The following is a 24,949-nucleotide window of genomic DNA, read 5'->3' on the forward strand; positions in this document are numbered from 1 at the left end:
AGCCTGGCCCAGCCCCAGATGTTGCAGCTATTTGGGGAGTGAAACAGCAGATGGAAGATTCTCTCTCTCTCTCTCTCTCTCTTTCTCTCTCTCTCTGCCTCTGCCTCTCCTTCTCTGTAGCTCTGTCTTTCAAGTAAATAATTTAAAAAATAAAAACACCCTGCATAACTTAAACATTTAAAAGCACAGTACTGTTCACAGCATATGGCCGAGTTTTAAAAGGATTGTCAGTTAGTTTAGTAAATATGGACAAGTACATATTTTTTGGCTGCTTCTTTCCCTCACAGGAATCTGATGAGGCTAAATAAATCTTAGCTTATCAAAAATGTGTTGAGACACTAATATTAATGCTAATAATTTATAGAACGTAATGAGATGCATTTTTTCCTACCACATTGACAAGGATGAGGGATTAGAATAATTAATGTTTCTAACTATAGAGAGAAACCAACCTCATGTACTTCTGGAGGGAATATAGTACGGTCTTCCATGGGCAGTTTCTGAAGACTTAAAGCCGTGTTTGCCTTCACCTATCCCACTCTTGGGAATTTATTCCAGGCCACCTCCCAGGGGTATGTGCAGATGCTTGGTTGCATAGTAAATACACATTCAGTACTCTCAGAACCACTGGCCCAGACGAGCACAGAGCTCCAGTGTGGCCCGGGTCTGCTCAGCACACAGTGGCACAGTGGCTGAATTGTTGTCGTATGTTGTTGCAGCTGTGGGGCCTGTTCTCTGTGTGGTCCAAGTCATTCATTAACCAGGCTGTCCTTTTGGATCCAGCCTAGCTAGAGGAAAGAAAGCTGGTTCCCAGCCCTCCCGTGTGCTAGAAAAGGAGTGTTGTATCTGTATCCATGTGGAATCTGTTGCTGGGCAACTTGAGAACAGATGTCTAGTGCAGCAGGTCGGCCAGACTCTTTAAGGAACAAGACTAAACCCTGGGTTAGGAGAATCCGTGACTTCTGTATGGAGGTGTGGAGTTCTGCCTGCATTTTCCTGGCTCCTCAGAGCCTCATTGTTCAGCTTACCTCTGGAGGTAACGAGAGGCAGCAGCTTTGACCTTTGGGTTATTGTAAAAGGTTTTTGTTTTTAATTTTTTAAATTTATCTTATTAAGATAGGATATCATATAAAGGCGCTTTGAGAAAATTTTTCCCCCACATGTCCTTGAGATTTCGTGAGTGTCTGATCTTTCCATTGTGTTGCACTCTGATGGAGAAACCATTTGGAAACCATCAGATCACACTTCCAGGAAGGTAGTTCAAATTTGTTAGAGCCTGGTAGCCAGCACACCCGTTTAGCTACTTGTTTTCTGTTGCTACAGCAAACACCTGAGGTATGTACTTTATAAGGAAAAGGGGTTTGTTTAGCTCACAATTTTTGGAGGCAATATTGGATAACCTCATCTGTTTGGCCTCTGGTTAGGGCCTCGTGGGCAGGTAGCACTGCAGCTGAGTGTGTGTGGAAGACATGTTGGACAGAAAGCCAGAGGGATTCAGGAGCCAGGCTTGGGGTTTGCTGTAACCACTTGCTCTCTTGGGAACTGAGAGAATATTAATCCCTCCAAGGGTAGTACCCGTACCCTAATTAATACATTTCTAGGTCTTCCTTGAAGGTCCTGAAGCCATAACACCACCACACTGGGGCCAGGCTCCTACATCATGAACCCCTCGGGTTCGCACTTCATCCATAGACACACCATGGCGTTTGTCATGCTCCAGCATGGTGCCAGAAATCAGCTGGGTTCCTGAATGGGTGGAAGATCCAAAGTGGGGACATTCACTTAACACAATGGGAGTACTCCATTGATGTCATCCATTAGAGTGTTTATTGTTAAATTAACAACGGGAGTCACTGTACACTAACTTCCCATGCAGGACCTCTGTCCTCGAAGAGTTGTATTATAATTATGTCCAAGTGCTCACAAAAGATGTATCATTCTTGGCTGCTTCTTTAAGATTAGTTAAGTTTCTTTAAAAAAAAAAAAGAAGTGAAATTATTAACTTCAAGATGCAATGACTTTGATCAGCCCTTGTCTCAACTGTTGAGGAACAGGTTTTTTCTTTTTTTGGTGCAAGTTGTTGGACTCTACTTAGTATAGTGTTGGTCCTCTGTGTGTAAAGGTAATCGAAAATGAATCTTAGTGGAGAATGGGAATGGGAGAGGGAGGAGGATGAGGGTGGGTATGGTGGGAAGACTCACTATATTCCTAAAGTTGTACTTATGAAATGCATGAAGCTTATATTCCTTAAATAAAAGGCTTCTTTGGATAAAAAAAAGAAACAAATGGGGATACTCAGAGAGTTATTTCCACAAAGTTATTCAGAGGGTAGCAGTTCTGCTTCCAATGAGTTGCTCACTTCTGTGGACAGTGTCCTTTGATCAACTATAATCAGCAGATGCTTTTTTGTTTGTTTGTTTTTAAGATTTATTTGTTTGTGTGAGAGTCAGAGTTACAGAGAGAGATCTTCTATCTGCTGGTTCACTCCCCAAATGGCCACAACAGCTGGAGCTGGGCCATACTGAAGCCAGGAGCTTTTTCTGGTCTCCCTCATGGGTACAGGGGCCCAAGGACTTTGGCCGTCCTCTGCTGCCTTCCCAGGCGCATTAGTAGGGAGCTGGATTGGAAGTAGAGCAGCCGGAGCTCTAACCGGCTCCCATATGGGATGCTGGCACCACAGGCCACAGCTTTAACCTGCTGAGCCGCAGTGCCAGCCCCATCAGCAGGTGCTTTTTAGGTGTACCCCGTTATTCTGGGGCACCTGCGGGAGTGGCACTCTTAGAAAAGGCATCTTCTGTGTTCTACAAGGATTCATTTAGTCTGAAAGTTTGGGGTACTGTACTGGAAGGCTACATAATTTTTATTGTTTGAAATCTATAGATGGTCTACATAATGAATTCTATTTGTAACCCCTGACCCACATGTGGGTTGGTCTCAAGGAACCACTTGATTTTAAATAAAATCTAGAAATTAGTTGAATACCACCAGCATTCCAACAGGTTTAAACATTACCCTGCAGGCAAGTACAGGTGTGTGTGTAAGCAGTGATATTTTTATTATCCCCCCTTCACCAATGGAGAAAGGCTAATAATAAAATGAATTTTACTTGAATTCTTTTTAATTAATCCTAGACAAGTTGTAGAGCTTTTTTTCAAAAGTTATTGGTGCTACAATCTGCAAATCAGCAAGTACAATGTCATTGAGGAGTTTTGTGCTTATAGTGCAGCCTAAATAACATTTTCCTGGAAGCAGATGTGCAGGCCGAGTTCCACAGGCTGGCTGTGATCTTGTCCTAGTACAACACAAATGGTTCCTGAAGGAGCTTCCTCTTACCTGCTTTGCAGACATGTGGTCTGACTTGCCACTGAACAGCAGGAAGGGACAAAGCTGGTGCCTGTGTTGGCTAAGCCAGAGGAAGCTACAGAACATTCTGGAAGGCCAGCCCCTATGGTAGCCCCTTTCCCAGCTGGTGTTTCCAGCTTTCTCCCAGAACATGCCTGAATATTCTTTGGTAATTAAAAAAGCCTCCATCCAGCTGCCCGGACCCTGTGTCAACATGTGGCTAATTTACGCATGGTAAATACAGTAGGTCATCCAGAAAAGAAGCAAATGATTTCCTACAACATTAACTCTTCTAGCAGGATCATCACCAAAAAGAAATAATTGCAAGAGCTAGTGATGTTGCAGTTTTGTTCTGGTTCCCCATAGTGGTGAGAGCTGTGAAGTGAAACCGTTCTCTGTGTGCTCCAAGTGCTGGGAAGTTACAGTGAATCCCTCCATGAATTGTACACGAGAGAAAGTCGCCTTTGAAACACCCAGGCAGGGCAAGCTGTCATTCTGGGGTTCATGGCTGCAGTACCTCCTGAGGTCTGCTAACCAGATTCCCTTCCCCAATACCCGATCCCTCCCACTCCCTTCATCCCCGTCTTCCTCTCCTTAGTTTAAGAAAATACTCCTTAGTTTTGACAAAGATTCAGAACTTGTGCAGCTTTTTAAACAACATCTCTCCCCACCCCCCAAAGCCTAGACCTCCTAGACAGTGAAGGCTGGCCCAAGTACTTGGGACCCTGCGACCCACATGGGAGACCGAGATGGAGCTTTGGGCTCCTGGATTAGCCCTGGCCCAACCTTGGCCGTTACAGCTGTCTGGGGAATGAACCAATGGATGGAAGATTCTCTCTCTCTCTCTCTCTCTCTCTCCCTCTCCCTCTACTTCTCCCTCTCCCCCTCCCCCTCCCCCTCCCTTCCCTCTCCCTTCTCCCATTTTCCCTTACTTTGTTGCTCTGTCTTTTCAAATAAATAAATGAAGCGATGGCACAGCTAGTCAGTGGTGAAACCAGCCTTAGACTTAGCAGGATGGTACCAACCCCAGCAACAAACCTCTTGTGTATTCGAGGATCTTCTTTCTCAGCTACAGAAACAGGAAGTAGCTACAGCGTCCCTGGGTGCCTATGTGCATGGCACTTTCAGAAGGACAAGCCCATGTGTAGGACTGCATTGTGACTCTCAGGGGCCCCTCCTCCATGGGAAAAACAGTAACAGAAAATTCTGTTTTATAACTGTGTTGATATAAATGCAATCCAAGTTGAATTCACTATCATATATTCATTATGATTATTAATCCTGTCCGTTGTTTCCTAGTTATTTTGATTTAAAACATTGCTGTGGGCCCCCAGGAGTACCATGGATTCCCAGCTCTTGGTCCACTCTGCCTATTAGACAGACAGGTCAGCCCTAGCCATGGGGCCTGGAAATCCAGCCCCCTTGCTCTGAAGAATAGGAGAGTCTGAATAAGTAGAAAAGAAGGACTTTAATTCATTGCCTGGGCAAATGGAGTTGGCAATGAAAATTAGCCAGGGTACTCAGCTGTCCCTTGTAGAGAATGGAGAGCAATCAAGAGAACCTGAAATTTGGCCGGCGCCGTGGCTCAATAGGCTAATCCTTCGCCTTGTGGCGCTGGCACACCGGGTTCTAGTCCCAGTTGGGGTGCCGGATTCTGTCCCGGTTGCCCCTCTTCCAGGCCAGCTCTCTGCTATGGCCTGGGAGTGCAGTGGAGGATGGCCCAAGTGCTTGGGCCCTGCACCCTCATGGAAAACCAGGAGAAGCACCTGGCTCCTGGCTTCGGATCAGCGCGATGCGCTGGCCTCAGCGCACCGGCCACGGCAGCCATTGGAGGGTGAACCAACGGCAAAAGGAAGATCTTTCTCTCTGTCTCTCTCTCTCTCACTGTCCACTCTGCCTGTCAAAAAATAAAAATAATAATAATAAAAAAAGAACCTGAAATTCTCCCCAGGCATAGTAGACAGGGCTAGGCCAAGAGGGCAGCAAGAGGGCTTATGTTTATTCGAGAAGTTAGCACATTGGTTAGGGTGCCTGCGTTCCACATCTGAGAGTCTGGGTTCAATACCCAGCTCCAGCTCCTCACTTCAACTTCCTGCTGGGTTCCTGTCACCCGCCTGGGGACATGGATTGAGGTCCTGGCTCCTGGATTCAGCTGGGAGGTTGTGGGGACTTGGAGACTGTGACCCAGAGCATAGGAGCCCTCTCTGCTTCCCTACCTTCCAAATGAATACATTTTTAAAAATCCTAAAAGGGCAGCAATAACAGAATTGATCATTTTTAGGTTGGAAAAACAAAACCTATACATTTATTGGTAAGGGGGGAAGGTAGGGGAGAGCTCCCCCATCTGCCCCTTCGCTCCAAGAGCAGGGAACTCAGTCCAGGTCTCCCTTAGGTGGCAGGGACCCAAGTACTCCAGCCATCATCTGCTGCCTTCCAGGGGGCGCATTCACAGGAAGCTGGACTGCAGAGTGGAGCTGGGACTCTGAGACGGCATGCAGGCATCCCAAGTGGTGCCTTAGCCACGCACCAAATGCTTGCCTCACGTCTGTCTTGCTCTATCTGAGCTCAGGATTTATGGAGGAAATCCCAAACGGTTGACTCATCAGAGGCCGTTGTGTGTGGCTTCTCACAGAGTCGCAAGGCGAGGCACGGGGGATGGGAGTCTGCCGTGGCTTGGCCACGAGAAGCTAACGCAGACTCCCTGCCTGCTGGATGAGCGGCCTTTGCAGACGCCGTGCACCGTGGTGGGAATGGCTGACAGCACAGCAGTGCGGGGTGGGGGGGTCATCGCGCTCCAGCCCAGGATGGGGACGCGCAAGGCGGTGACAGTGAGCACAGGGAAGAGGGGCCTATCAGAGCACGCACACACAGGCCACGGGCTGCGTGCTGTGCTGACGGGCGGGGACCGCGCTGAGTGAGGAGGAGCGCTGGGGAGGCCGGAGGAAAATCACTGTCCTGCCCTTGCCTCCTGATTAACAGCATTAACGTGTGTCAGCAGCGATCCTCCTCAAGCACTGATTTCTGACTGTGACACCCAGACTAACTTCACGGTCTTCCGTCACGCAGTGGCTTTGTGATAATGAATCCCCGAAAATTCTCAGGACAAGTTATCAAAGAATTTTAGACAACTGCCTTTAGGATAGTCTCACTTCAGTTGCAGAAATTACAAGTATTTCTGTTGATGCCCTATGAGTAAAAAAGCTTTAAAAATTGTGTTTCAATAAAATTCCTCGTCAGTAGATCATTTCCAATTCATTGCCAGTAAGTGTTACAAAAGTCTGACTTGAAATCACACCACTGCACAGGAGTAACTGCACCCCCACCCCATTCAGTATTATGTCCGTGTAATAGACAGAAATGGTGTAAAATTCTAAATGGGAGATGACCAAGTGGCACAACCACAGCTCATCAGCATCTGGGGAGAAAAACCTGAGATTTGATCTTTCTAATATTTTCCCTGAGTAGTATAGGATAACTGTATAGGCTAAACAAATATAGCATTAAACCAGACATGCTGGTTTTCATCAGCAAACAGGTAGACGCACTTAGACTCCTAGCCCTGTGAACCACTTATTACTCTATGAGCCTGAGAGAGAACTGGATCCTGAGCCTAAGTAGAAAAATCTGAGCTCATAGTAGCTGCCTGGTAGGTGGTGGGAAGGAAGTGCACAGCATGGCTAAATGCTCATTGCTCATTTTTCAAAGAAAATCCCTTCCTCACTCTCTCTGCTTCCCAGGGCGTGAGGTCCCGAGACCACCGTGGTCTGTGTGGCCCGAGGTCTTCTCTGCCTCTCCAGGGCTGGAGGTGGTATAGTTCTGGCACAGGGCACTTCTCCCCTTTCTGTCTGGTGGTTTTGTGTTAGCCACAAATCTGCTCTCTCTCAATTTGTCACCTTAGCTACCCAGTGCATTAGTATCAAACATGGGCCTGATGTTTATCAGAGAAATAAATCCTATAAGCCCTTTAAGTCCATCTTTAAAAACCAAGTAAGGTAAGTATCAAGAACAAATAAAAATAATAAAAATAGTCATAGCTTCAGGTCTGCCTCCCGGAGTTTCTGATGTGCCTTCAGTGTGTGCTCTGCTTATCTTCTGCAGACAGGAGTTCTTCAGGGAAGAAGAGAAAAGAGGAGAACTATATTTTTGAGTCAAAGAGCAGTCGAGGAGAACACCCGGCCCCAGAAACAGGTAAACGTGTCCTTTGCAAACACCTCACCACAGAGTGTAGTCACCTGCCGGCCTCCACTCAGCATCTGAGTCTGGGGTCTGCGTTCTTAACCACTGTGTCACGGGATAACTTTTCCCACAAAATGCCATACCTCAAGGGTGGCTGCACCACCAAACGGGATGGCCTTGGGCAGTTCTTAACTCAGGATCTCGACTTCTGCGCCAGTGAGATGACGATATAAGTACACCTGCCTTACAGGGCTGTTAGAGAAAATACACAAGCAGTTTCACTATAAAGCATGTGGTGCACCACTTGGCCCGTTTAATGAGGCAAATAGCTAAATGCTGCTATGCTTATTGAGCTATCGGTGATGTAAGTAAAGGGGGAGGGTGGTGGGCATTTTGTGCAGGGGATAAAGTACCACTTGGGATGCACACATCCCATAACAGAGAGCCTGGGGCCAGGTTCTGGCTCTGCTTCCAGTCCAGTTTTCTGCTAATGCACGCCCTGAGAAGAGGTGGCCCAAGTCGTTGGTCGCTGCCATCCATGTAGGAGACCTGGATTGAGTTCCAGGCTCCTGGCTTTGCCCTGGGGAAGCCCTGGCTGTTGCAGGCATTTGGGAAGTGAACCAGCAGGTAGAAGATCTGTCTCCATTTGTCTCTGTGGCTCTCTGCCTTTCAAATAAAAGGAGAAAAAAAGAAACAAAATTTTTAATGGAAGAGCAAAGGCCTTAGAGTACCTAGTTTTCTCTGTAAGTACTCTGTGACGACAGGAGCCAATATGAATGGGAAAGCCGGTGGGAGGGACAGGGGCTACCTACCAACTGGAAGAATGCCACAGTTCCACAATGTGGGTTGTTTTCAACTAGAAATAAGACGCCTTGCACATGGTCCTGTAGGAAGGCAGGTTTACTCCACATCTCCCACAAACTAATTCATAAAAGATCAAGGAGGACAAAGTGATTCTTACAAATCCGAACATGGAGAAAACTTTTTAATCCTATTCTTTGTAATATGGGGACGGTATTGAAATTTCCTTTTTAGGCAGTAGATGTCTGAGAGTAATGTGATGTCCAGTCCTGGGATAGCCCCTCCTCTAGTCTGCTGGCCTGGTGAACTCAGCCAGCCCCTCTCCCGCCTCAGCATCTGGTAGGAAAGCAGCCTGCCTTTGGCCACCACCCACAGTTGCGTGCAGCAAGTTTCAGTTCTCGTTGGCTGGTGCCCATTCTGGTTGCTTCCTGTTTTGAACGTCACTCCTATTCATGAGACAGGCTGTGTGATTCAGTCATCTTAGCTGGTTAGGAGAATACCATCATGGTGTGTTGTAGAGGGGGCTGGGACACTTTAAATCTCCAACTAGCCAAACTAAAAACCTGGAAGAAACTACGCCAACTAAGTATTAAAGAGTTGACAATAGTTTTCAATATTCTGGCAAATACCGTATGCAAGAGTTCCTCTTTCATATCTTAAAGGAATCAGATTCGATGGCTTGGCGACCTCATATCTGATTTGGCAGAACACTGTCCTTGATTATTTATCTATTGCTTGTGAGTCTAGAGTTAGGAGAGTTGAATCTGAGCCCAGGAGTTGGGGTTGAGGTCTTCACTCTGAGCCTCCACTGCCTGCCCAAACACTGGGACTCTTCTTTGAACCAGACAGACCCATTTTGAAGTCTGGAAGCCCCTTCTCCGTTTCCTGCCCTGAACAAGCAGACCTGGGCTGGGTGTTGTGTTTCACTTAGTTAAGAAATGGTTTAAGGCTCCTGGGCTCTTGCAGGGCTGACCGAGGTCTCCCTTTTGGTTTGTTCCTTTGTAACATATCCAGCTTAGTGCAGGAAGACCGAGGGAGAGTGGCATCTTTAGGCCCTCACGGCTGCTGTCGTTAGGGTGGTCGCTAGGAGATGACGCTAGCTACTAAGCTCCCAAACCTTAGCATGGAGAAACGAATCAGAGATTCTTGGCACTTCCCAGGGGCTGCTGTGTGTGGAATGGACAAGACAGCTCTAGAATCAAGTTCCAGCCTGAGGGTTGATCACAGATTTTTGTCTTTCATGATTCTCTAGGGAAATACTGGCCACATCCAAAACCTTGATACCCAACTGTCAATAAAGCTGCTTCCACTTGCCCACTTCCTGCACCCAGACCCTTCCAAATAGCTCTTGAGAACCTGAGCAGGAGGTTTACCCGTGATTCCAGAGGTTGGAACGCACATAGACTGTCAGCGCCTGTTCTCATTTCTTCTGGACTAGGCCAGCAATGCCTGGAACCAGTGCTAAGCCCAGAAAATCAAGGCTGTCTGGAGAGTTTCCTGTCACCTAGCCACAAGCAGAAACCCCGCTGTGTGTCCCCTTCTCACCTTCTTCCTCCAGCACTAAAGGACAGGGCACCCCCTCTTTGCCAGTCTGCCCAACCTTGTGAGCCCCCTTTCTGCTCAGGTACTCTGACCCTCCTACTGAGTCCCCCGTGCTGTCCATCTGTTTCTCTCCTGGCTCATTCCTACAATGGCTGCAAGCACATCCAGATGGCTCTCAGTGTATCCAAAAGCAAGAGGGCCTCCCTCCATCTTCAGCCTCCTGTAAGTGAATTGCCAAGCCTAGCAGGCTCCCTGGGATCTACCTTGCTTGACCTCTCTTGTGACATCTGACTCGACTGAGTTTCTTGCCGCCTGGACTAGTCTCTCCCAGGACCCCAGTCTGTCTGGCTTGTCCTGCTATCTTCCAGACCTGTGTTTTTCTGTTGCTTTTGGTCCTCTTGTTTGCCCTTGATATATTGTGTTTCCCACGACCTTTCTTCCTCTGTCTCTGGGTGGCTGCACCCACCACCTTTATGATAAAGGTGGACCACTTAGTCTGATAATTCAAGAGCCTAGGAGAAGATTCCAAAGGATCATCTATAGGCATTTCAAATCAAAATATGTAAAAAACTTATTCCCTCACCCACCTCAACCAGTTCCATCACAATATCCAGATCACTCAAGCCAAAATCCTGCAGAGCAGACGGAGGGCCACTCCTTTCACTCCTGTGCTTCTTGTGTAGCTCATTCTGATGCCTTACTGCATTGTCTCCCATTTAGATGTCTATCCTACTGGGATAGTCTCCTTACACTTGGGAGAAGTGGTGCACCACAGTGCTTAAGACCTCGGGTTCTGAAGCTGTCTTGTCTGGTATCCTAGCTCTATCGTGCACACTGCAATCTCAGTCAAGTCATTTAATTCTTGATGTCTTAGCTCTCTCGTTGGCAAACATAATGATAAATAATACCAGCTCATATGTGAGAATTCAGCGATTTTAAACTAGAAAGCTGGCACTTAGCATTGGCTTTTTTGGGGGAGGAGGGATTCTTTACTTACTTTTAATTGACAAATAAATATTATTTATTCTCTTTGCTTAGCAGTACCTAGCTCAGTGTGCACTCAGAGGATCCTGGTTAATGTGGAATGAATGAGTAAATGAAAGAAAACGTTAGAGTCAGCTTACGCGGTAGAGAAGTTCACTCCTCTAGTTCCACCAGTTGGCAAGACCCTGCAGCTAAAAACAGCTCTCCCGTATTCCAGACCCGGCCTGCCACAGGGCAGCAGACTAAGAATAGAGCCTGCTGAACTCAGTAAGGAGGACGGGTCTGGGCACACCCTGTCCTTCGCACACTCCTGCAAACCTCGAGAGGCTACTGATCGTCCGGTGTCTAGGACCAGCCCCAGTGGAAGAGGCAGAGGTTTGCTTTAACTACCCGTGGCCAGAATTACACCAGCGTATCTTGTGGGTTGGGTTTTTGTTTTGTTTTGTTTTGTCTGTTTGGTTGGTTTTTTTGAAGATTTTATTTATTTGAAAAGCAGAGTGACAGAGAAAGAGGGAGAGATCTTCCATCTGCTGGTCCACTCCCGAGATGGCTGCAACAGCTAGGGCTGGGCCAGGCTGAAGCCAGGAGCCTGAAACTACTACACCTGGGCCTCCCACATGAGTGGCAGGGACCCAAGGACTTGGGACATCTTCCGCTGCTTCCCAGGCACATTAGCAGAGAGCTGGATCGGGACTGGCGTTCATGGGGATGAACCTGCTACACCACAACTCCGGCCCCACGCCAGCATATTTTGAAGTTAGCTTCCATCAGAGGTTTTACCTGCTGAGAGTAGGTTTCCTGGCAAAAAGAAAATAAGTTCCTTAAGCCCTAACTAGAATAGGAAATTGGGAATTAGTCCCTACTTAAAGAGAGAAGGATCATGTACGAAGCCGCAGATGTAACCTGCGCCTGCAATGGAAAAGGGCCCTCTGGTCAGCGTGTCTATTTGGAGCTGCCTATGAGGGCTTGTGCCATACAAATCTTCGAGGAACCTGGGGCAAGAGGTTGGTTTTCAAGAGGTCTGGGTTGGAGACCTATGGTCTTTGCACTTAGGCAGATTGCTCAAGCTCCCTGTGCCTTCATTAGCGAAACGGTGGTAATGCTAATGCCAGCTGGGGTGGCCGGGGCTACCAGTGCAGGGGAAGTGCTCATCACTGGGAAACGGCAGCTGGCACCGCACTCACCACTGACCCCTCCTGTTTGCCTCCGACCTTCCCACAGGTGCCGTGCTCCCCCTGGCATTGGGATTGGCTATCAGTGCCCTGCTGCTTCTCATGGTTGCCTGTCGACTCCGACTGGTCAAACAGAAACTTAAGAAAGCTCGTCCCATCACCTCTGAGGAATCCGACTACCTCATAAATGGGATGTATCTATGACAAATGGAGCCGAAAAAGCGTGCGACAGGGACACGTGCCACTTACAATTTACACATATGTTAGGTCCTGGCACTTACGGCCTCTCTTGTTTTTAACTGGGCTAGACTCTGCAAATTCCAAACCTTTGTCTTTATTGTAGATTTTCCTTAGGAAGTATGCAAAATACTTTAAAGCTTAGGAAGTCGTATAGTTAAGAGACTTTTAGGAATCTAATTCTGACTTACATAAGCCGTCCCTGGAAATAGGAATTTGTAGTCAGCCAGGGCACAGAGTCCGCCGTATCCCGGGAGACGGTTTTCAGGTGGACGGCAGTGTTCCCCTTTGGCGTCTTAGAAACCCCCAGCAGCGCCGGCCCCTGGAGCATGGCCTCCCCGGGTTCTGTGGCCCTGATCTTTCCCCTTTAGAACCTGTTTCTGAGAATGGGTCTCAAGAGAGCCTATACCTTTAATGAGGCGTTACCTTCGGCAGGTATATCTGAATTCTAGACCTTGGAGCCGGTGGGTGCGGCCTCGGGAGGACCACTGTGGAGCCTTCCCAGTGCCTCTGGCATCAGGCCACCGAGGTCAAGCCAACTTGCAGGAGGAGAAACCCAGAATTTGGTCCAGAACCCAGCCATTCATGGATAGAGTCACGGTTCCCCGTGAGTCTCTGGCGATGAGAGAAACACATAAACTGAAAAAGACATTGAGTGCATCTCTGGACACGGCTTTTGTAAAACCATCACCATGTCCAAGCGTCAGCAGCTTCCTTCAGCCAGGGAATAAGCCTGTGGTTTTTATTTCTTATTCCAAAAGTGCAGTCACTGATGCTAGGCTCATGCACTTCCGAGCGGAAAGCGACTTTCAAAGTCAAGCTTACAGAACACTGGCACGTGCAGCCCAGCGGTGCTGCCCTTGCCGCTGCAGTCTTTTAAAGGCAGTTTGCTCTGATCCTCACTCGAAACCAGGTTACACACATTCTAGAAAGTATTCTGCTGGGAGGGATGATCAGTGTGGTGCCTGTCAAAACTCATAAGTTTTTTTCTTTTTTTTAAGTGGAAAATCTTTTAAAACACTTGGAAAACACTCTAGGGTCTATTACACTTTATTTTTAGACTGAACTTAAGGTAGGTTGTTCCTTTAGCAAAGGGCTTAATTTGGGGGATGGAGAAGGGATTGCACACCAAAATACATTCACAAATGGAAAGTTAGTTCTAGAAGATCAAATTAATTTGGTACCATTTTTGTTTCATGAAAAATTTCAGCATTTTGTTGAATGTTTAGAATGGAGTAAATTTCTCAAGGGCAGTTTAAAGAAGTGAACTGTGTGAATGAACTTGATGTGTGAACACTGTAAGTGATGTTGTGCAGTTTGTTTTTATATAGAAGGATATCACCTATAGCCATACCTAATACAATAAAAAACTATTGAGGCATGCATCTTTCAGTACATCTTTTATACATGAAAAATTAAACACAATTTAGTATCTCTGTGGTAATGGGAAAAGATGTCCTCTATCTATGTAAACGACATTCCTTTAATAAATTGTATTTTGTTCTTAAGTCTTTTTAAAACCTTTTACTGTAAGTTGCTAATACTGACTGACCTTTTACTGTATCATTTAGATCTAATCAGACCAACTCTATATGATAAAGGAGGAAATTGAGGGTTAGGGAAGAGACTTGCCCAGGGTCATGGAAGAGTTAAGGTGCTCAAAATATATTATCAAATGAACTGACTAGGATTTTTAAAAAGTCTTCTTAGGTAAGATTGATGGAGTTCTGCATCTAAGACAATTAAAAAATAACTTTAGGGGCAGGTGTTGTGGTACAGTGGTTAAACTCATACTTGGGATGCCCACATTCCATATCAGAGTACCAGTTAAGAGTCCCAGCTACTCTGCTGTCAATCCAGCTTCCTGCCAATGAATCCTGGGAGGTAACAGATGATGGCTCAAGTACCTGGATCCCTGCCACCCAAGTGAGGGACCGAGATGGCATTCCTAGCTCCTGGCTTCAGCCTGGCCTGGGCCTGGCTGCTGTGAGCATTTGGGGAATGAACTGGTAGACAAAAGATCTGTTTGTTTCACTCTTGCTCTCTCTCCCCCTGCCTTTCAAGTAGCTGAAAATCAACATTCTGAAGAAAATCATTTCAAAGGGGAAGGTGCCTACAGTTTACCTCTGAAACAGTGTTGGTTTCACATCTTTCCCTAATTTAAGGCACACAGAAACCTTCACGAAAATCTAAAACTTTTTCCTTTCATTCTCAGTGTAAAGTGGGCAACAGCAACTCCCCAGCCTTCCACAAGCATTTTAGCGTCTCCAGTCACGAGTAACAAATGCCTCCCCACAGGACAGTAACAGAGAAATAACAACACAAGTTTAGGGAAAATTGTGCTGAGCATATGGAATTTTTTAAAAGAGGGTTGCAACATTTTCATTTTTGTATAATCAGTATTTCATATGACTGAAGAACCAAAAATCCAACTGAGTTTCAGGTGGGTCTCTGAGTGCACAGAGACTGATATATAGAATGAAGAAATCAGAATCACGAGCTGCCCAATCGGAGACCATGCCTTTGGCTTGCTTTGCCAGTGAATGAGGCAGCACCCTGGTACTCCCTAAAACCCCATCTATAACTTCCTGGCCTGCTTCACGCAGCTCCACTTCCACCTCCTGATTGCTCAATGGCGCCAAGGCTTCAAAGAGGGACAGGACATTTTTTCCCAGAAAATATCTCACAGTTGGTTTAAAATGTATATAATAATGTTTACAGAGAGTTTTGAAGTTTCTTTGATCTATCATGTAATTTCCAGGCAAAATCCTCACAGAAGAATCACAGTTGGAGTGGACAAAAATGAATAGTGGTGGCAGAAAGAAATTATTCCATGGGATGAGATCCTTTGCAGGACACCATGAAGTGTTTGGGGTGCGAAGATTTAAATACAAATGTCCCCAGCTCCCCCAAGCCCCTGGATTGCTGTCCTCATTGCCATCACCTGATCTTAGAGCAAAAATATTTTTTTCTGTGATGGCCACCTGACTCTGCAGACTGAGAGCTCTAAGATGTCCCCTGAGGTTGAAAGGCAGACAAAAGGAAAGACAGGAAGACATCCGGGAGGACAGAGGGAGACAGGAAGGGATGAGAAAACTCAGAGGCCCCCAGGGGATCCCTGGCCCACATGCCACTATGTGGGAACTAACTGCCAACAAAGACCATTTCAAAGAGTTCTGGTCCCAACACAGAAATCAGTTAAAGCGATGAAACCCAAAGTGGGAACCAGGAACTCCAGTTGCTGATATTACAGATGCTGATATGTAGATGCTGATATTAGAAGAATTGAGGAAAAGATTATTAGACTTGATTTCCTTTTCATTAAAATATAGCAAACAAGCTCAAGGCCAGGGCCAGCCACTTTTCTTTGCAGTGAGACTTCTTTCACTGGTATTCTCCTTGAGCCAACCTTTAAGTGCAGCAAGGACAAAACACGGTCTCCTTGTAAACAGTGGTAAGAGAAATTCAAAGAGCTACAAGTGAAATTCACTCAGGACTCATTTGTATTATTGAGTGCAGTTCAAGAATATTGTAAGCTGTAGGAAATGCTTTTGAATTCTACTTAGAACACTTAGAAAATGACTGCTATTTGTTTATTTACAGTATTAGTATGCAGTTACCATACTCCTGAGTTTTTATTCTTGTAGTACCATAGCTGCAAACAAGAAATACCTCTCTACTGCAAACAACCAAAGGTGATGTTTCCTGGCTGATAATCACACTGCAAATAGCTGCAAAGGATTCATGAGTATTAGGTTATTACAAAAAAAAAAAAAAAAACTTTTTACTTTAGAATCCAATGAGGTTTTTTTTTTTTTTTTTTTTTTTTTTTTTTTAAGATTTATTTTATTTATTTGACAGGCAGAGTTACAGAGAGAGGTAGAGACACAGAGAGAGGTCTTCCACCTGCTGGTTCACTCCCCAGATGGCTGCCATGGCCAGAGCTGAGCTGATCCAAACCCAGGAGCCAGGAGCCTCCTCCAGGTCTCCCACGTGGGTGCAGGGTCTCAAGGACTTGAGCTGTCCTCTACTGCTTTCCCAGGCCTCAGCAGAGAGCTGGATCGGAAGAGGCGCAGCCAGGACTAGAACCAGCACCCACATGGGATGGCGCGTTTCAGGCCAGGGCGTTAACCCGCTCAGCCACAGCACCAGCCCCAGAATCCACTGAGTTTTTAAGATACTTTAACATATAGGTACATTATAACCAATTTTAAAAAATTCAGTTAACTTTTTTCTTAAATAATAGCAGCTTTTAAAATTAACAAATGAGATTATAAATATTTGCATGGACAATGCTGATGAATTATTTTCCCCTAAATGTCATTTTCTTTTAACATTCTTGGCTGAAGAGATGAAACTTTCAACAGAAACCACAATTTTTAATCTAGGGTTATAAAAGACCAAGTCTGTGGGGGAAAAAATAACAAACCTTATTTAGATGGGCTATCGCTAAACTGGAACTTTCTGAAATACTTTCATTGTTGCCCTTTATGTAAAAGAATCATTTTTGCTGAGGTCGGCACTGTGGAGTAGTGGGTAAAGCTGCCGCCTGCAGTGCTGGCATCCTATATGGGTGCCAGTTCAAGTCTCCGCTGCTCCACTTCCCAACCAGCTCTCTGCTATGGCCTGGGAAAGCAGCAGAAGATGGTCCAAGTCCTTGGGCCCCTGCACCCATGTGGGAGATCCAGAGGAAGCTCTTGGCTTCTGGCTTTGGATTGGTGCAGCTCCGGCCGTTGCGGCCAATTGGAGACTGAACCAGCAGATGGAAGACCTCTCTCTCTCTCTGCCTCTCTGTAACTCTGCCTTTCAAATGAATAAATCTTTAAAAAAATCATTTTTGTTAAGGAAATATGAAATACCAAGTTTTAGAAAGTATGGATACTACCAATTAGACATTTCTTATCTTTAACTTTTTGAAGACTGCCTTGTACATAAATTTAGCTCTCTCAGGGCTGGCGCTGTGGCTTACCAGATTAAGCTGCAACTGCAATGTTGGCATCCCACATGGGTACCGGTTTGAGTCCTGGCTTCTCCACTTCTGATCCAGCTCTCTGCTGTGGCCTGGGAAAGCAGTAGAAGATGGCCCAAATCCTTGGGCCCCTGCACCCATGTGGGAGACGCGGAGGAAATTCCTGGCTCCTGGATTCAGATTGGCACAGCTCTGACCCTTGCAGCCATCTGGGGAGCAAACCAGCAGATGGAAAACCTCTCTCTCTCTGCCTCTCTCTGCCAGCCTTTCAAATAAATAAGTCTTTTTTAAAAAAATAAAACTAACAGAGACTCATATGCAATAACATGATCCTAGTGACTATGAAGGACACAAACTGGTGAGTGAGCCTGAGATGAATTTTAAGTCCTAAAAGTATTTGACCTTAGCAACCACCCCAGATGACAGTAAGTCCTGCACATGCAGGTTCATGCCTGGAGCTCAGAAGTGCAAAGGCCAAATGGAAGCCCACAACAAATTTTCAAGTTTGAGGTACAAACCTTGTTTCTGAGACCACCCAAGAAGAGGAACTTGTGAAATGATATATGCATAACTTTTTAAAAACCATTTTTTTAAAAGTAATGTTTAAGATTCTTCTTTAAGAGTGGGGCAGTGTGCATGCTAAGAATCACACACACTGCACATAGAAGGCTTCACGGGGAGCGCCGGTTCTGTTCAGTCTAGAGCTGGTGATATTTCAAGTTCTAGAAGCCTCAAAAAAACCAAGACCCTATTATAAAACCACAACATTTAAAGATCCTAAGGTGCTACTACCTTCTTATAAATGCATTTTATAGTCATCATATTGATCTATTTATTTACAGTCATCATATTAATAATCTACTTGTAGATGAGAGAAAGATTTTGGTTTGCTTGTCTTCAAGGCTGGTCTTCCCTGACATTAAATCAATTCATTCGCCGACTCACTCACTCAGCATTTACTGTGCACTACAGGACACGTCCTCAGCTATGTGAGAACAGAGACAAGGCAGGTCCTTGCCCTGAAGACACCTGGGCACATTCTACAACGTACAGTTGGACTGATTCACGCTACTGATCCGCTCACTCTGAGCCTAACCAGTATTCTGAATCTGGTGGACTTACTGTTTTTATTCTTCTAGATTCAAAAATCACCAAAGCCTCTTTTGCTTTGAACTTTTATTTGGCAAAGCAGCACTGCATAAACTGTGCAGTAACAAAGACACAGTTTACACAGCATGTTAGATTCGTATACATTATCAGCAGCAAATTAGAAACACACACACACAAACAAGGCTAAGCTACAAGTCCCCTATCACTTTTAGAGAGGAAGAACGAACTATGTCAGTCAGACCAATCAGAGCAGCAGAGTGCTTACGCCTGCCATCTTCAGTTTCGGTATTTACAGTGCCTAGTTGGAAGGTAACAAAGCAGCTGACTGTATCTACAACATGCTATTCTATGACACCACATCAAAAGCTTTAAAAAGAAAGCTCATCTCTATTTCTTAGTAGCATCTAACAGATATCCAAATATCAAGATTCTTAACTTGTGAATGGTGGTGTTATCTGATACACAGAAGAAATTTGATAAATTAACATCAGAACAAAATTAAGTGTCCAAGAAAAGGAAAACCACTCCTCAAAATCAGTCATAAACTAAAATTTTCCATTTTGCAGAACCCCTTCTTTTCCTATTTTAAGGTAAACTGTGGGCATGTGAAAGAAGTAACACACGCTCTCCTACTCTGCAGCCCTCTGCCAGTTGGGCTCTGTGCCTCTTTGAAGAATTAGAAAACCCTACAAAACCACACATTTTCATGCTGAAAATAACAGTGTGACAAAGTCCAAAACAAGCTGTGATGCTGTTGGTTTCCAAAAAGCTTTGAGGACTGAGATGAGCAATCCACTGAAGTATCACAGGCTGGTCAAGCCGATGCTCTTAGAGTTCATCCCTGGGAAGGAAAGAGAGAACGCGTGAGCAGGGTCACACTACAGATCCTGGCGAAGAGCTAACACACAACTGCCGAGCCAGTGAAGATGCACCGAGCCCCAAGCCTTGTGCCAAAAAACTGAGAGCAACCAATCCCAGGGCAAAGCAAAGATGGAAGCCAGTTATCCCACACATCTTTCATGCTACTCCAAAATGCACTATAAAACCCTATAGGCCTGAGTTCTGTATTTTTTAATTCTAAAGATAAGAGTTCTCACAAGAACAGAAATTTCAGAAAAACTGCAACTTGTAGATGTGGGAACATTATTGCTAATACTTTATTTATCATAAAATCACGACTTGAGAATTTAGAATTCACTTATTTTCGAGTTAGTCACCAAAATTTCTTCTTTTGCTAGAGCGTCTGTCAGCAGCTGTGGAGTCCATCAGTCTCCACCCAAACTCCCGGGGAGAAAATCCACCACCTGGAAGTACCCTCCTGCTACCTTGCGGCTGATTTCACAGGCAGTGCTAGCAGCTCCCCCAGACACCACGCGCTGGGCCAGTGTGGCACTGGACCAGCAGCTGTCAGTGAGAGGAGGAGGAGAGGAAGGAGTAGTTTCACACAGTCTATCAACTGTACCTCAATGTCATAAAAGTGAAAATAAATGGAAGACAATTACTTCGAAAAGCCTAAATGCCTCACATTTGAGGGTAATCTGAGTGCCAAAAACATCATTAAACACTCAACTACTTTATGGATAAAGAAACATAATATTTGTAATTTAAAAATATTACTTATATGTATATATGGAGTGAGAAAGCAAATGTGAAAAAATGTTAATAATTGGTGACTCTGGATGAAGAAACTTAAGAATTATTCCTTGTACTATTATAGTAAGAAATTGTCTAATAAAAAATAAAATTTAAAAGTTTTGGGCCAGTGCTGTGGCACAGTGGGTAAAGCCTCAGCCTGTGGCACCAGAACCCCACATGGGCACCGGTTCATGTCCTGGCTGCTCTACTTCTGATCCAGCTCCCTGCTGATGCGCCTGGGAAAGCAGCAGAGGATGAGCCAAGTGCTTGGGTCCCTGCACCCACGTGAGAGACCTGGAGGAAGTTCCTGGCTCCTGGCTTCGGATCAACCCAGATCTGGCCATTGCAGCCATTTGGGGAAATGAACCATGCATGGATGGAAAATCTGTCTGCCCCCCTGCTTGTGGCTTTGCCTTTCAAATAAATAATTCATTTAGAAAAGTGTTGAAGTTATTAAATTTGAAAGGAAGGTGAAATCAAGAGCTTCTATTCCATAGGAACCTGGTGGATCAAGCAATTACCAGACAATCTGTCTTTTAGAAAGTCAACTTCCAGCCGGCGCTGTGGCTCAGTAGGCTAATCCTCCGCCTTGTGGCGCTGGCACACCGGGTTCTAGTCCCGGTTGGGGCACCGGATTCTGTCCCAGTTGCCCCCCTTCCAGACCAGCTCTCTGCTGTGGCCAGGGAGTGCAGTGGAGGATGGCCTAAGTACTTGGGCCCTGCACCCCATGGGTGACCAGGATAAGCACCTGGCTCCTGGCTTCGGATCAGCGCGGTGCGCCGGCCGCAGCACGCTGGCCGTGGTAGCCATTGGAGGGTGAACCAACGGCAAAGGAAGACCTTTCTCTCTGTCTCTCTCTCACTGTCCACTCTGACTGTCAAAAAAAAAAAAAAAAAAAAGATTCTAGGCCGGCGCTGTGGCTCACTAGGCTAATCCTCCACCTTGCGGCGCCGGCACACCGGGTTCTAGTCCCTGTCGGGGCTCCGGATTCTGTCCCGGTTGCCCCTCTTCCAGGCCAGCTCTCTGCTGTGGCCAGGGAGTGCAGTGGAGGATGGCCCAAGTGCTTGGGCCCTGCACCCCATGGGAGACCAGGAGAAACACCTGGCTCCTGCCATCGGATCAGCGCGGTGCGCCGGCCGCAGCACGCTGGTCGCGGCGGCCATTGGAGGGTGAACCAACGGCAAAAGAAGACCTTTCTCTCTGTCTCTCTCTCTCTCACTGTCCACTCTGCCTGTCAAAAAAAAAAAAAAAAAAAAAAAGTCAACTTCATAAATTGGGCAAGAAAACATTTTAAAAATTACCTATACCATAAGCTGCTTTACCATATAGTATTAGGTTTATTTATTGATTTGAAAGGCAGAGTTACAGACAAGGGGAGAGACAGACAGACAGACAGACAGAACCTAATACAACTTCGCCACAGCACTGACCCCTGGATTACCTTTAAGTGATAGATCATCAGTTCTGATTCTGCTTTATAAATTCTTCTAAATAACAGCATTATAATTCTTACAGAATATTTTTTGCTTTAATTCATGCAAATATTAAAATAGCCAGTCTATAGAGTTTACCTATAAAATGCTATATTCATAAACTAAAATAAACATAAGTAAAATAAATAATTTTCAAGTTATTCAGTTTTTCCTAATATTCAAATTCTACAAACATGTATTTCTTATCTGATTTACATTCACGGGTCATTTCCAATGAATAGTAGTAGGATATACAAGTATGTGCTAAATATATCCATTAGGTTAGTAACTATGTATGTTTATTTTATATAACATAATTATATATAATACTGCTTATTAGGTTGTAATAATGCCATGCTGTTAACATTTAGCCTTATATATTCTTGTACAAGAATAAATAGGGGCGGTGTTATGACGCAGTGGGTGAAGCCACTGCCTGTGAAGCTGGAATCCCTGTGGCCACCAGTTCGGGTCCTGGCTGCTCCACTTCTAACCCAGCTCCCTGCTGGTGTGCCTGGGAAGGCAGCAGAGGATGCCCCAGGTGCTTGGGCCCCTGCCACCTGCATGGGAGACCTGGATGACTCTCTTAGCTCCTGGATTCCTCCTAGCCCAGCCCTGGCCACTATGGCCATTTGGGGAATGAATCAGTGGATGGAGGATCTCTCTGTCTCTGTCTCTCTCTGGAGCTCTGGCATTCAAATAAACAAAATCTTTAAAAAAAAAAAAAAAAAAGGAAAGAAACAAATAAAAAGATGTACTACCAGGAAACAACAATCAAAATTCATAAATATTTTCTAATACATAAATGGGTTTTGAGTTAAAAACAGCTTTGTGTACTTTGCTTTGTAGAAAGCATTGAGAAACATAAAAAGAATCCCAACAAGAAAAAAGAATTTAGAATATGAAACAATAGGACCAGTTGGATTCCCTAGCATCTAAACTGTCAATCTTAGAAATGCATGGTCAATTCATAGCATCTTTTTCGTGTATGTATGCATGCCACTTTAAGAACACATCACTCAAAGAGCTTAAAGCAGGAGAACCCTGAAACATTCCTCAATTTCACAAACCAGAAATGGACCTGTTGCATTAACTCTAGTGACTATTAAGGACAAAAAGGAAGGAAAACTTCTGCCAGATTAGCAAGATACTAATTTTGACACAAATACTTATTTAAAATGAAATACAAATTTTAATTGTGCCCTTTCCCAATCTCCTCTCAACACCACAGCCAGAGCCATCTTTCTGAAATGTGATCCAGACCACGTCACAGCTTGGCTTCCCCCTCGGCGCTCCCTGCTGCAAGTCTAAACGCACTGCACTGGAATGCCAGTTTCCCACGGCCTCTGGTTCTCCACCAGACTCTGAACTCCACGAGAGCAGTGCTGGCGCCCACACAGTGCCTGGCACAGTGGCCACACACACTGGCGGAGCTGAAGGATGGTACTGAGAAGGTCCTCCACACTGACAGACACTTAACAACAGATGCCGCTTTTCCAAAGGCAATTTACAAAGACCACACCGTTTAAGCATAGATTATGCCTCAAGGTGATAGAAAATGGCACATAAAAACTAGACAACTACTCAAATCTATTCCAGACCTAAATTTTAAAAGCAGGAGAGAGGGGCTGGTGCTGTGGCATAGCGGGTAAAGTCACTGCCTGCAGTGCCGGCGTCCCATATGGGTGCCAGTTGCAGTCTCAGCTGCTCCACTTCCGATCCAGCCCTCTGCTTTGGCCTGGAAAATAAGTAGTGGAAGATGGCCCCTGCACCTGTGTGAGAGACCTGGAGGATGCTCCTGGCTTCAGATCAATGCAGCTCTGGCTGTTGCAGCCATCTGGGGAGTGAAACGGTAGATGGAAGACCTCTCTCTCTCTGCCTCTATGTAACTCTGCCTTTCAAATAAAATAAATAAATCTTCCAAAAAAAAAAAAAATCAGGAGAGGTTCTGAAGGGAGAGGATGAGGGAAGGTGATGGGGAGAACTGATTTCAGACCACAAATGGCCTAATTAAGTCTGACCCACATGACGTCCTTGTAGAGAGAGGGTACACTGAGGTTATTCCCAGATCTGGGAGTGGCCTCTTCCCTCTGTCACCACCACTCCTGTCAGGAACTCCTTCTCAAACCCTGCCATGCCCTGTCGTGGCTGTCCTTGCTCCCACTGGGTTCTAGTAAAACTGTGTCCCTTTTTGCACTTGGACCTGGGGTGGTAAAAGTGTCAGACTACTACCCTGGGTGTCCCTGCTCCCACGTCAACATCCTTTACTGGTTCCCAAAACCTTTCCCATGTTCTGAAAAGTCCCTTCATTAAAAACCCTTCGAAACTCTGTATGCCCCTTCCACACAATCATGTGACAGCATAACCTCGTTAGAAACAAAGACAGGTACTCAGATGTCATAACCGCATCTGATTCTGAGAAGCCCAACAGCTGTTTACACGCGTTTTTAAAAGGCAATGTCTGTGTTCCAGGCTATAATTCAAGGAAGAAGACTACAATAACCTTACATAAGAACAAAATGCAAAGCCTAATGAGATTCTTAGAAAAGGTCAATTTCTTTTCCTCTCTTGGAAGCCCCCTCCATGCCACTCTGGGTGGAGGTCCTTGATTCTAATAAATACTTTTAAATCTCAAAAGAAAAAAAAAAAAAAAGAAAAAGAAAAGGTCGATCTGAATTTACTAAATAAGCCATAACAGTGAACAAACAGATTCGTTACCATTTTTGCAAGTCAATATTCATTCAAAAAGTTCCTCTCCTCTTTCCAGAAAACAAAATTGAGAGGTCTATTAAACTTATAATCACCATTTACATATTAAGAAAATAATTATCTTAAAATATGACTCTCTATGTCAAATAAAAACAGATTCTGAAATGAGGCTTTACAGAAAGCCTTTCTCACTTTGGCATCTGCCTTCCAGCAGTCTCACTTGGCTCCCAGCACCTGAATGTTCGGGTCTTACCCCCCCTCACCAAGGGGAGTGGGAGCAGAGAAAAGGCTTGAAACAAAATTCTGATTTTGATGAAAATGAACCAACAGTAAGCACTGAGCCATGCTATGAAGACTCTAAGGCTTGGTGCTAGCCCTCTGGGTGGGTTTGTGAGACCTGGGCACTCGCTGGGTACCTCTTAGAAGCCCCTCCCCTTCCTCAGAACTTAGCCAGAATAGCTTAAAACTTGGCTGGCCTAGCCTATAGAAGGGAGAGAAATACAGCTGACTTTAAAACAGGCACAGGTCGTCAGACATCCATGAATCTGACTGAAAAAAGAGAAAACCAGCTAAAAGATGGATGTCCTCTCTGGGATCTTGACAGCTTTAAAAAGTGGGACAACTGATCTTTCTCTTTCTCCTTATAACAATGGCAGAATAGAGAGCAAACAAGGCAGGACGTGATGGGCCCTGCTTTTCCAGACCAAAGCCTTTGTTTCTGTGCCCACACAACAGCTATGATAATGATTATCCCTACAGAAACAGAGTGGCTGACAGTAAAATATCCTTAGAAAGTACTG

General features: G+C 45.3%; 2 protein-coding genes across 9 annotated transcripts in view; one reads left to right on the plus strand and one right to left on the minus strand.

The window, feature by feature from the left end:
- The window catches only part of LRP11 (LDL receptor related protein 11), a 50,381-nt gene extending 26,276 nt beyond the window's left edge, over nucleotides 1–24,105 (plus strand). For 3 of the 5 annotated variants that reach the window (XM_051836831.2, XM_051836832.2, XM_008249900.4), the window contains 2 exons: nucleotides 7,441–7,530; nucleotides 12,067–24,105. In XM_051836831.2, coding sequence (XP_051692791.1) covers nucleotides 7,441–7,530; nucleotides 12,067–12,221 — 245 coding nt within the window. In that variant the 3' untranslated portion in view covers nucleotides 12,222–24,105. The remainder of the gene's footprint in view (nucleotides 1–7,440; nucleotides 7,531–12,066) is intronic. The other 2 variants (XM_051836833.2, XM_051836829.2) reach the window with 1 other exon arrangement.
- Nucleotides 18,385–24,949, minus strand: part of PCMT1 (protein-L-isoaspartate (D-aspartate) O-methyltransferase) — a 49,969-nt gene continuing 43,404 nt past the window's right edge. For all 4 annotated transcript variants that reach the window (XM_051836839.2, XM_051836841.2, XM_051836840.2 and 1 more), the window contains one exon: nucleotides 18,385–19,174. Coding sequence is in view for 2 of the 4 variants with exons in the window: in XM_017338338.3 (XP_017193827.1) it covers nucleotides 19,162–19,174 (13 nt within the window). In the remaining 2 variants the exon portion in view is untranslated. The remainder of the gene's footprint in view (nucleotides 19,175–24,949) is intronic.

The sequence above is a fragment of the Oryctolagus cuniculus genome, chromosome 5 (genome assembly GCF_964237555.1).
Source record: "Oryctolagus cuniculus chromosome 5, mOryCun1.1, whole genome shotgun sequence".
In the NCBI taxonomy this organism is placed as follows: Eukaryota; Metazoa; Chordata; class Mammalia; order Lagomorpha; family Leporidae; genus Oryctolagus; species Oryctolagus cuniculus.